This window comes from Columba livia, unplaced genomic scaffold (assembly GCF_036013475.1).
Source record: "Columba livia isolate bColLiv1 breed racing homer unplaced genomic scaffold, bColLiv1.pat.W.v2 Scaffold_135, whole genome shotgun sequence".
NCBI lineage: Eukaryota > Metazoa > Chordata > Aves > Columbiformes > Columbidae > Columba > Columba livia.
Genome location: NW_027043031.1, coordinates 133,711 through 145,897, shown reverse-complemented (window position 1 = coordinate 145,897; position 12,187 = coordinate 133,711). Strand labels below are relative to the sequence as shown.

General features: G+C 52.2%; 1 protein-coding gene across 1 annotated transcript; it reads right to left on the bottom strand.

Moving 5' to 3' along the window:
• Positions 1-6,870: 6,870 nt before the first annotated feature.
• On the bottom strand, positions 6,871-7,957 carry LOC135577758 (olfactory receptor 14A16-like). The gene has a single exon (XM_065047879.1). The coding sequence runs from the start codon at positions 7,955-7,957 to the stop codon at positions 7,034-7,036; it is 924 nt and encodes a 307-aa protein (XP_064903951.1). The 3' UTR covers positions 6,871-7,033.
• Positions 7,958-12,187: the final 4,230 nt, after the last annotated feature.

Here is a 12,187-nt window from a genome sequence, read left to right as displayed (position 1 = left end):
AGGGTCTGGTCAACAGCAAGTTGAACATGAGCCACCAGTGTCCCTGGAGCCAAGAGGGACCGTGTCCTGGGTGCAGCCAGCACAGCACAGCCAGCCGGGCAGGGAGGGGATTGTCCCGCTCTGCTCTGTGCTGGGGCGGCCTCACCTGCAGCATTCACTGTGTGCAGGGCTGGGGACACAGGGTAAAAGGAGATAAAGCTACTGGAGAGTGCCCAGAAGATGCTATGAAGTTGGTGAAGGGTTTGGAGGAAAAGCCGTATTAGGAGCAGCTGAAGTCCCTGGGTTTGCTCAGGCTGGAGAAGATGTGACTGAGGGCAGAGCTCATGGGGCTGCAGGTTCCTCAGAAGGGAGCTGAGCTCTTCTCTCTTGTCCCTGGTGACCAATGACAAAACCCAAGGGAACGGCATGAAGATGTGCCAGGGGTCAGACATGAGGAAAAGGTTCTTCCCCCAGAGGTGCTGGACACTGAACAGGCTCTCCAGGGAGGTGTCACAGCCCCAACCTGACCATGTTCAAGAAGAGACCGGACAACATCCTCAGACACACGGGGTGACCTGTGGGGTGTCCTGTGTAAGGACAGGAGTTGGACTCCATGGTCCTTGTGGGGCCCTTCCAGCTCAGGACATTGTATGATTCTATGAAGGCCTGTGGGACAGACAGCGTCCCGAGGTCATTTTACATTGGGAGGGACCTCACATGGAAACTAAATGCAGCACTGGGCTGTGCTTCCTTTAACCAATGTCCCCATGTCCATTCCCCATAACGTGGGACATCTCAGATGAGTGCAGAGCAGGGTGGCACACCACAGGGCTGAGGTGCCTCCCTCAGGAGGCCAGAGGGACACTGTGACTCCTGCCTCTGTGTGTGAAAGGAACAGACTCTGTCTCTGAGCATCCCTGGGTGCATAAGGAATCCATGAGGCCAGCTCAGACATGGATGCCTGACAGACACTGACATTTCCGTGTGTGACTCCAGGAACAAACCCCACTGGCCCCGGCAGATCAATCTCACCTGCTCCTGTTTGCTACACCATCCTTACCCATGACTCTGGATTGTGGTCTCAAACATGCCAGAGCAATAAGAGAGGCTCTGAGGTCCTTGGAAAAGGCAGTTGTCAAACCTGCCTTCAAGAAGGGCAGGAATGAGAATTGTCAGAATTACAGGCTACTCAGCCCAGCTCCATCCCTGGGAAGGGAATGGGACAAGTCTTCCTGCAGCCATGTCCAGACACTTGGAAAACAAGGAAGGGATTGCTGAACCCAAATGGGCAGGGAAAGAAGGGCACATTGTGCACATGGAAATTCGCAAGGTGTCAGACATGGTTTCCTGTGGTGTCCTTATAATGCGATTGGTGCCCTCTGGGCTGAAGAAGTAGATGTTTGGTGGGAAGTTGGCTGGATGATGAAGCCCAAACGTCACCAGTGGTACAAAGTGCCCACAGAGCCAGTTACCAGTGGGATCCCTCAGGGACCAGCACTTGGGCCAACACTGTTGAACGTCTCTGTTCTCCCCCTGTATGATGTGACGCAGTGAACCTTCAGCTCCTTTGTGGATGGTGCAAAGCTGGGCAGAGGCCTTGGACAAGCTCACCTGGGTCACCCTGCCCTGAGCAGGACAGTGACACAAGATGATGTTCACACCTGAGTTGCTCTGTGATTCCAGGAATCTTTCCCTTGGAAACGTTTTGGAAGAAGGAAGAGGTGGAGGAACAAGAAAATAAAAATACAGGCAGAGGAGGAGACCTCAAAGGTGTCAAATAAACAGAGCAGTTCTGTGAAGAATGTTTCTCTACTCAGATTGTTAGCAGGAAATCTATAACCAGCTCCCCAAACTCCCTGTTCCGCTCATTGGCCCCTGGGATTTCCAGCACATTTCTTTACATCAGATTATGCACTGAAGTTTGCACTGATTGTTACAGCTTCTTCGCAGGATTGCTTCATGTTTCCTTAGAGAACTGGATGTAAACAGGCACCGGGGAATTTTTAATTAGAGGATACAAAAAAGGAGAAAAAAAAAGAAAACACAATAGAACTTAATGGTGTTTCTCAGTTCTGTGGTTAAATTAAGTAGTTTCCAGTGAGGTCCATTGCCATAATTGAAGAGTTGCCTGTAGGGAGTAGGAGAGCAACTGCTGAAAGACTTGACCTGCCTGAAGCTCAAAGCAGAGTGAGAGCTGAGAGGCTCTGAATGAGCCAAGAGTGAGAGGTGAAGAACCTCTGGGGAGCGATGGAAAGTGCAAATGTCCAGACAGGCTTCTGGAGAGATGAGTTCAGACACGGGGAGCTGGGTAAGGACAGGTGGAAACTCCTGGATGTGCAGGGGATTAAATACACGTAGTGATAGACAGAGTTCTGGCACTGCAAGCACAGGGAAAGGCCAACGTTTCATCTCCCACAGTCCGTACACATTCTGAAAATTCATATTTTGGCAGGATATAAATTCCCCAGACATTTTATTGGAAATATTGAATTATTTCATCTCATGAAATAAAGAGTGTGGGGTTTTTTGTTCTTTTTGTTGTTGTTGTTTTGGTTTTCAGTTTTGAGGGGAGTTCTCAGGTTTTCGGGCTGAGGTCCATGGTCTCACTATAAGCACCCAGTGCAAACCTCGAGAGGCCCCGTGTACCTGAGGTGTTTGCCTGGGACTGCAGGTATCAGACCAGACTGATAGAGCGATGGTGCTTTCATCATTTACAATTAGTATTCAACACTTGTGCATCTAATTAGCTAAGTTTCAGGACTGTAGGTAAAGAGGCAGGTATGTAAAGAGCACTTTGAAGAAGAGATAGAAGAATTTTCCAGTTGGTATCAGAGAATCATAGAATTATTTCAGTTGGAAGAGACCCTCAGTATCACTGAGTCCAACCACAACCTAAATCTAGCACTAAACCATGTCCCTAAGAACCTCATCTAAACACCATTTAAACCCCTCCAGGTATGGCAACTCCACCACTGCCCTGAGCTGCCTGTTCCAATGCCTGACAGCCCTTTCCAGGAAGAATTTTTTCCTAATATCCAATCTGAACCTTCCCTGGCACAATTTGATGCCATTTCCTCTCATCCTGTCACTTGCTACTTGGGAGAAGAGACCAACACTCTCCATGCTCCAGGCTCCTTTCAGGCAGTTTGGACAGTGAGAAGGTCTCCCCTCAGCCTCCTGTTCTCCAGGCTCAACAGCCCCAGCTCCCTCAGCCACTCCTCATCACACTTGTGCTCCAGACCCTCAGCAGCTTTGTCGCCTCCTCTGCACTCTCTCTAGTGCTTCAATGCCCTTCTTAAGATGAGGGACCCAAACATGACGCAAGGATTCAAGCTGTGGCCTCACCAGCACTGAGAACAGTGGCACAATCACTTCTCTAGTCCTGCTGTCCACACCATTTCTAATACAAGCTAGGATGCTGGTGCCCTTTTTGGTCACCTGGGCGCATGCTGGCTCATGTTCACCTGCTGTCGATCAACAACCCCAGATCCTTTTCCACCAGGCAATGTTCCAGCCACGCTTCCCTGAGCCTGTAGCGCTGCTTGGGGTTGTTGTGACCCAAATGCAGGACTCGGCACTTGGCCTTGTTAAACCTTAGACAACTGGCCTCAGCCCAATGATCCAGCTGGTCCAGATCCCTCTGTATGGCCTTCCCAACGGCCAGCAGATCAACACTCCCACCCAACTTGGTGTCACCTGCAAACGTACTGAGCTTGCACTTGATTCCCTCGTCCAGATAATTTATAAAGATTAAATAGTACTGAAATAAATACTGAGCCCTGGGGACACGACTTGTGGCTGAACGCCAACTGGATTTGGCTCTTTTCAGCACAATTCTTTGTGTCTGGCCCTTCATCCAGTTCTTTACCCATCACAGATACACCATCCAGGCCATGAGCTGCAGCTTCTCCAGGAGATGCTGTGGGACACGGTGTCACAGGCTTTACTGCAGTCTAAGGACACAACACCCACAGCCCGTGTGGCGGATTCACTCCCCACGACAGACTTTCCCTCATCTGCTCAGCCGGTCACCTTGTCACAGAAGAGATCAGGGTGGTCAAGCAGGACCTGCCTTTCATCCAGCCATGCTGATTGGGCCCGATTGCTCGTCTCGTGTGTGTGACCTCACAGTCCTTTCCCAGCCCTGTTCCTGCTGTTGGCCAATCCCCTGCAGAGGCAGAAGTGACCTCACAGTGCCCTCCACAGCCATTGGTTCCTACTGGACTATGAGTTCCTGAGACACAAGTGACCACATGGCATCGTACCCACCATCACCCTCCTTGTGGTCCAGTGTGTGAGCAGATCAAACTAAGCTGCTTTCATCAAATTTATCCAATAGATTTCCTATCAAGGGTTTGAGTGGAGAAACGTTCCTCAGAGGAGCTGCTGTATTTACTCTGGGGCATTTTACATCTCTGCTTCTGCCTTTTTTCTTCTTCCTCTGTCTATTCTGACGTGAAAGAGCTCTCCAAGGAAAAGATTCATGGAATCCTGCAATAACACAGGATGGAAGAGACCCCTGAACACCATCTCTGTCCCACTGACCTTTATGGCACCCCAAGGAACAGCTGATGGCATTTGTGCTCATTTGGGTTCATCTCACCACATGCACACAGTGGACATGCACATGATGTGTATGTTTACAACTCATCTGGACAAAGAAAACATGGACTTTTGACCTAGTATTTCATAGAATCATAGAATGTCCTGAGTTGGAAGGACCCAAAGGATCATGGAGTCCAAATGCTGTCTCTGCACAGGACACCCCACAGGTCACCCCGTGTGTCTGAGGACGTTGTCCAGTCTCTTCTTGAACACTGTCAGGTTGGGCCCGTGACACCTCCCTGGGGAGTCTGTTCAGTGTCCAGCACCTCTGGGGGAAGAACCTTTTCCTCATGTGCCACTGACCCACCCCATAGAATAATTGAACCATAGAATAACTCAGGTTTGAAGAGAGCACTGAACATCATCTTGTCTCACTCTCCTGCTCAAGGCAGGGTCCACCAGATGAGGTTGTTCTAGGCCTCTGCCCAGCTTTACATCATCCACAAAGGAGCTGAAAATGTGCTCCATGACATAATGAAGAGGCAGAATAAAGCCGCTGGACAGTGTTGGCCCAAGCACTCATCACTGAGGGATGCCGCTTGTAACTGGATAAACACAGGACTTTGTACCACTGATGATGTTTGGGTTTGGTCATGCTGCCAACTCCCCACCCATCACAACATCCACATCTGCATCCCAGATCTCACCAATCTGCTCTAAGGCACCACAGGAGACCATGTCTGGGGCCTTGCAAAACTCCATGTACTCAATATGCCTTTCTTTCCCCTGCCCATTTGGGTTCAACAATCCCTTCCTTGTCCTTCGACAGCCTGGAGATGCCTGCAGGACAATGTGGCCCATCACCCTCCCAAGGACAGACATAGGCTGAGCATCCTGTCATTCTCCCAGTTCTCCTTCCTGCCATTCCTGAAGATGGGTTTGACGTCTGACTGTCTGATGGACCTCTGAACCTCTCTGATCACTCTGGCACTTCTGAGACCACAATCCAGAATTTCCCACAGGGAAAGAGGGGCAGGTGTAGGACTGTGTAGAACAGCATGTGATGGAGATGGCAAAGGAGAGGTAGCAAATAGGGACATCTGCAATGAGCCTGTCCAAGGCAGCTGAGATGAATCTCACTGTGCCACTGGGGTTTGTCCCTGGAGTCACACAGAAAAATATCAGGGTTCTGTCAGGTGTCCACATCTGAGCTGGCCCTGTGGACTCTTAAAACACATTGAGATATTCAGGGACAGACAGTTTCCCTTTTACACATAGAGGCAGGAATCACAGTGTCTCTCTGGCCTTCTCTTCCTCTTCCCAAATGATGGGAGGCACCTCTGCCCCGTGGTGTGTTGTCGTGTTCTGCACTCATCTTTGATGTCCCTCATCATTAGCAATGGACGTTGGTAAAAGGAACCACATCCCAGTGCTGCATTCTGGTAGTTTCCTATGGGATATTAGTCCCAAAATGGTGTGACCTGAACAAACTGTCTGTCCCTCAAGCCCCAAGGAATAGCTGATGACGTTTGTGCTCACTCAGGTTCATGTCACCTCACGTGCACGATGTGCATGCTTATATCTCATCACTACAATGCAAACATGGTCTGCTGAACTACTCTTTCAGTCTCTGTCTGTGGAGGGACAAAGAGCTCTAAGCTGGTGTTTGAGGCCAGGGCTGGAAATGGTGGTTGTAATGGGCCAGTCCATGAGGATGCCCTCAGTGCAGCTTGCCCAGGGTGTCCAGTAAACCTGGACACAGCCCAGCCCCTGCTTTGCTGGTCCTGCAGGTCTCTGGCAGGAGCCTGGCTGTGAGAGGACATTGCTGTGTGCCAGCCCTGCACACACACACTGTTCAGCTGTACACTGCTGGTTTTATCTGTGACCATTTTCTTGCTCATATGTTTGAGAGAAGGTTTGTAGGAAGAGCCAAATCTTCAGGCCCTGAGGTGAGGAGTTCACCTTTCTATCTGGAAAGGCTGTTGTGAGGCCAGCTCTGTCACAGCAGTGCCCATTGCCTGTCCCTGCCTGCGCTCACAGCACTGACACACAGCAGGACGGTGACCAAGCTGCCAGAGCACTCAGGCCTTGCACCAACACCAGGGATGAGAAGGAGAGTGTGGGAGTGGAACCAGAACAGCTCTGGAAGAACAAGCGCTGCTGCTCCCTGGCAGGGCTGCCAGGATGGACTCTTTTCCCCTCCTCCCATGCACACAGGACCTGTCCCTGCAGCTCCAAACAGGCCTTGGAGGAAGAATGTCAGTGAAAAAAAAATCACTGCAGAGCCCTCTATTTTGTTTTAATACACAGAGAGCATGGGTCCATATTTATACAGCCAGTGGGTTTGAAAAAAAGCTGACAATGAATTAGAAAGGGGATGACAAAAATATCATGATTTATTAAAAAATAAACACCACCAACACACACACACACACAAGTCTGGGCCTCTAATGAGTTACATTAAAACTGTTATTTGTTAAAGAGAAGATGATGAACACTTTATTATTTTTCAAATGCATCCCTCCATTAGTTTCCTCAGGGCATCCTTGAGCTCCCTGTTCCTCATGCTGTAGATGAGGGGGTTCAATGTTGGAGGTATCAGCGAGTATAGAACAGACACCAGCAGGTCCAAGGATGGGGAAGAGATGGAGGGGGGCTTCAGGTAGGCAAAAAAGGAGGTGCCGGCAAACAGGGAGACCACAGCCAGGTGAGGGAGGCAGGTGGAAAAGGCTTTGTGCCGTCCCTGCTCAGAGGGGATCCTCAGCACAGCCCTCAAGATCTGCACATAGGACACCACGATGAAAATGCAGCACATAAAAACCAAACAGGCACTAACCACAAGAAGCCCAAGTTCCCTGAGGTGGGAGTGTGAGCAGGAGAGCTTGAGGATCTGGGGGATTTCACAGAAGAACTGGCCCAGGGCATTGCCCTTGCACAGGGGCAGTGAAAATGTATTGGCCGTGTGCAGCAGAGCATGGAGAAACCCAGTGGCCCAGGCAGCTGCTGCCATGTGGACACAAGCTCTGCTGCCCAGGAGGGTCCCGTAGTGCAGGGGTTTGCAGATGGCAACGTAGCGGTCGTACGACATGACGGTGAGAAGAAAATACTCTGCTACTATCAAGAAGGAAAACGTAAAGAGCTGTGCAACACATCCTGAGTATGAGATGGCCCTGGTGTACCAGAGGGAATTGGCCATGGATTTGGGCACAGTGGTGGAGATGGAGCCCAGGTCGAGGAGGGCGAGGTTGAGCAGGAAGAAGTACATGGGGGTGTGGAGGTGCTGGTCCCAGGCTATGGTGGTGATGATGAGGCCGTTGCCCAGGAGGGCAGCCAGGTAGATGCCCAGGAAGAGCCAGAAGTGCAAGAGCTGCAGCTCCCGTGTGTCTGTGAACGGCAGGAGGAGGAACTGGGTGATGGAGCTGCTGTTGGACATTTGCTGCCTGTGGGCATGACGACCTGTGCAAGGAGGAAAGACAGTGACAAGTTAGGGGAGACTTCTCTGGGGAAAATATGTTGTTTCTCATGGAAAACCCCCTCCCTGATGGAGGGATGTTTCAGCTCATTCTCTTTGTCTATGAAGTGGGAAAAACATTTCATCACAGTTTAAAATGCAGCTTGGTCATCTGGTTTCCATCAACACAGCTCTGGGGCAAGACCCCTGAGTTGGTGTCAGAACAATAAGTGACCGACACTCGCACACCAACCCCAGAGAGCAAGAGCACCAGAAACAGGTGGAGAAACAGGGAAGGACACTGCAGTGCTACCAGAAGATAAAGCAAGGACAGAAAGGCAGATGGGCATGCTGTGGAACCTTCTCCTGACCCGGCTGTGCTGCTGCCACTCACATGATGACACTGGAGAGCAAGTACTTTTAGCACCTTTTTTGAGTACCACGTTCCAGGAACCCTTCACCTGGAGGTCCAGCTGCTGAGGTGGAGACTCGTGACCTGGACCCCATGGCTTTGGGGCAGAGGGTCTGCTGGGGAGGAGAGGAGACCAGGGGTTGCACTGGGAAATGTGTCTGCAATCGAGAGCACGTGAGAGAGGTTCCTAAATCCCATCCCCAGCATTTCTGGTAGCAGTTAACTCTCCCTGCCCATGTCTGTGCTGCCTGCAGCTGTGTCTCTGTCCCTGGTCTCCCTGTCAGTGTCACAGACCCCGTCCCACCCGCTGTGTGCTCAGCTCTGTCCTGCTCACACCTCCTGGCACTGCCCAGGGGCAGCTCTGTGTGTGCAGGGGCTCAGGAGCAGCTCAGACACGTCCTAACGAGAACTGGGGTCTCAGTGTCTGCTCCAAAGAGAGAAATAAATCCCCATCTCCCACTGCACACCCAGACGAGCAAGAGTGGAAAACTGAAAGAACAGACTCCTTCCCTTGCAGCTGTTCCTGTCTCGATGTTGTTGTTCAGAAGGACCCTCTGCCATGTCTGTGGGGGGATCTGGATCTCTGAGCAGCCCTGACCCACACAGCCCCCTTCAACCCCACAAGCTCCCTGCCTGCCCTGCCGGGGGTCGCTCCTTCCACCCACAGCTGCTGCCATGGGATCTCCCGGGCAGGCTGAGCGCTGACCCTGGCAGGCGGCAGAGTCCCTGCCCGGCACAGCCCTGGGGTGCAGGGACCCTGCTCTGCAGGACAGCCCTGGGCACCCCTGGGTGCTCACCCGGCTTCACAGCTGTTCAACATGGCCTGACAAGAGCCCCGTCCTTACAGACCCCACAAGCTGTGCCTGTGCCAGTTTCAGGAGATGCCTCCAGGAGCTACAGCTGCACTGCCCTGCACCCAGAGACTTACCATGGCGAGGGCTGCAAAGGTTTCTCCTCCAGTGAGCTCTCAGTCATCCTCCCAGTCCTGACCACCTTTAATCTCTCTCTGCCTTGCTCGTCTCCCGAGATCCCCAGGCAGAGCCCTCAGCCCTGCTGCGTGTGCAGAGGAGCTGCTCCTGGGCAGAGCTGTCTCTCTGCAGCGCTGCCGCTGCCATGAGCTCCCTGTGTCCCAGGAGCCCAGCCCAGCTCAGCAGCACAGGAGCAGCCCAAGGCGCTTCAATGACCCCTCTGGTGGGTTTGGTGCTGAGTCCATGGACCTCAGACCCTGAGGGGAAGCTGAAGAAACTTCTCAAGAAGTCAAACTCAGATGTAAACTCCAAAGTTTCTTGTAGCGTTAACGGGTCACACTGAGGGACACAACTGAGAAACTGTTCCTAGGATCTGGTTAGAGAAGAAAACTGGAGGCAGAATGACAGGTCAGGAAAAGCAAGGTGAAGTTCTCTCTGATAACCAGTAAACCTGGATGTGTTTCATTAACCAAAGGGCCAAGCTCTGATCCCCAGCCCTAGGAAGACAGATCCTGTCCCTCCCACGTTGCCCAGGGCCCTTCCTGGGACAGTGTGATGTGGGGCTGTGCAAGGCCAAGGGCAGGACTATGGTCCCACCCCTCCCAGGTTCCTGGCTGGGGACAAGGAGGCCATGAGGCCCCTGTGCTGGAAGGACAAGGTGTCTCCTCACAGGCATCAGAGGTGCAGACAACAGCCAGAGCCAAGGGGAGAAGGAGCTCATGTCTGGTGGGGCTTTCAGCCTCTTTACATCCCGTGATCATCTCCACGACAGCCTGTCCTGTGCTGTGGCATCCCCTGCACCTCTGTCCCTGCAGGCTGGAGACATCCCCCCTGCTGCCCCACCTTGCTCCTGTCTGAGCATCTTCCTTCCTTTGCTGAGATCTCTCCATCCTCCCCAGCTGGTCCTTGAAGCACAAAGCCTTGGGCTGATGCAGACTCCCTCTGCTGACCTGCTCCCCCACAGCACTGCCCTTCCATCACGTTCCTTTCTGCTCATGTCCAGCCTGGACCTCCCCAGCTGCACTTTGGCCATTATTTCTTTCTCATGCTCTTTCCCACTGTGGAGAAACATCCTCCACCTCTGAAACCGCCCTTCAAGCACTCTCAGGCTACTCCTGCACTGCTGCAGCCTCCCCAGCGCTGCTGGGCCAAAGCAGCCCAGGTCCCTCAGCACCCCACACCATGTGCACAAGGTGCTGAACCTGCCTTGGCACAGCCCTGCACTCTCCAGTTCCTCCCTGCTTCTCCAAACTGGGAAGCCGCACACTGGCACACACCCGTGTGTGTGGGTCACACCAGTGCTGAACCGAATGGGATGAGAACTGCAGGTGTCCGGGTCCCCACGCTCCTCCTCATGCAGCCCCGTGTGCAGCTGCCTTGTTCATGGTGAGCGTGCACCACGGGCTGGTGTGGGGACCTTGTAGTGCCCAGGCCCTTCTCCTCAGGGTCACTGCTCAGCGTGTCAGGTCCTGCTCTGTCCTGATCGATGGGGTTGTTCTCCTGCCCCGATACAGAACTGGTCACTTCCCTTTTTAAATCTTTAGAGCTTTCTGATGGGCGAACACCAGATTTTCTCAAGGTCTGCACTCTCCCTTGACTGAAGCTCTATTTGTTCAGCTCATAATGTTTGCGTGCAGATGGTTTATCCTGATAAGGGTGTCTCTCCCAAGATACCAGGATGTGGAGTTGAAGGGCACTACAAATACCATCTTCTGGAGAAACTGTGGGGCCTTGGGCGTCTGATACTCATAATGTCAGAGGTCTGGACTTTGAAGTTTCCCTTCATATGAGAGAGCAGCAGGAATGCGTGGAGCTCTGCCTGGGGACAGACAATGTCAGCTGAAGGTTGAGGAGTCAGCATGAGAGGGCAGAACAACATGGGCTGTGTTTTGGTGGGTGGACATCAGCTACTGACTCACTGATGAGGAAGAGGAATGAGATGAGGCCTCCTTCAGACAAATGAAAGAAGCCTCATGTTTCCAGGGCCGTGTCCTCATGGCAGACCTGAGATATCCCAATATCTGTACGGTACCGGCTATCCAGGAGGGTTTGGAGCTCATTGACAACATTTCCTGACACGGGTGACTGAGGAGTCAGTGGGGTGAGGTGCCCTGTGGGACTTCACACTTACAAACCAGAAAGAGTTGGTCAGGATGGAACAGTCAGGGATGGGAAAGTGGAGCTGAGGCTCCTGGGAGATGAGAACAAGGCCAAGAGCAGGATTTCAGGAGAGCAAGCTTTGGCCTGCTGAGGGACCTGCTTGGGTCCTGTGGGATATGACCTTGGTGTCTGCAGTGCTTTTCTCTCCCATCTCCTCCCTCCTCTCTCCCACCTGCTGTTGTGCAGCGTTTTTTACCCTTTCTCAAATACAATATCCCAGAGGTGCTGCCAGCATCACTGAGTGGCTCAGATTTGGCAAGAAGTGGGTCCATCTTGGAGCAGCTGAAATCGGCTCTGTCTGACATTGGTCAAACTCCTGTTGTCTTCTCAGAGAGGTGACAGCTGTAGCACACCCACAGTCATCCCCAGTTCCAAGAGTTTGTCATGTTAACCCAATAGAGAGTGACAATGTGTAGGGTGTTACAAACTACACGATCATGTAGAAGAAATGGACAAGATCTTCTGTCAGCGACTCAAGGAGGAAGTCACCAGTCAATGAGCAGGTTCCTATGGGGAACTGTAATTGCTCTGACATTAACTGGCCTGGCAAAGTGGCAAGTGCCATCAGTCCAAAGGATCTTGGGCCAACTGCTTAACGTGTCTGCATTGTGGGCCAATGAGAGTGATGCTCAACTGGATCTGGAACTGGGAAACAAGGAAGAGCTGGTGAGG

What these genes read in the sequence shown, in the direction of transcription:
- LOC135577758 (XM_065047879.1), bottom strand. Translation starts at nt 7,957, where the DNA reads ATGTCCAACAGCAGCTCCATCACCCAGTTCCTCCTCCTGCCGTTCACA.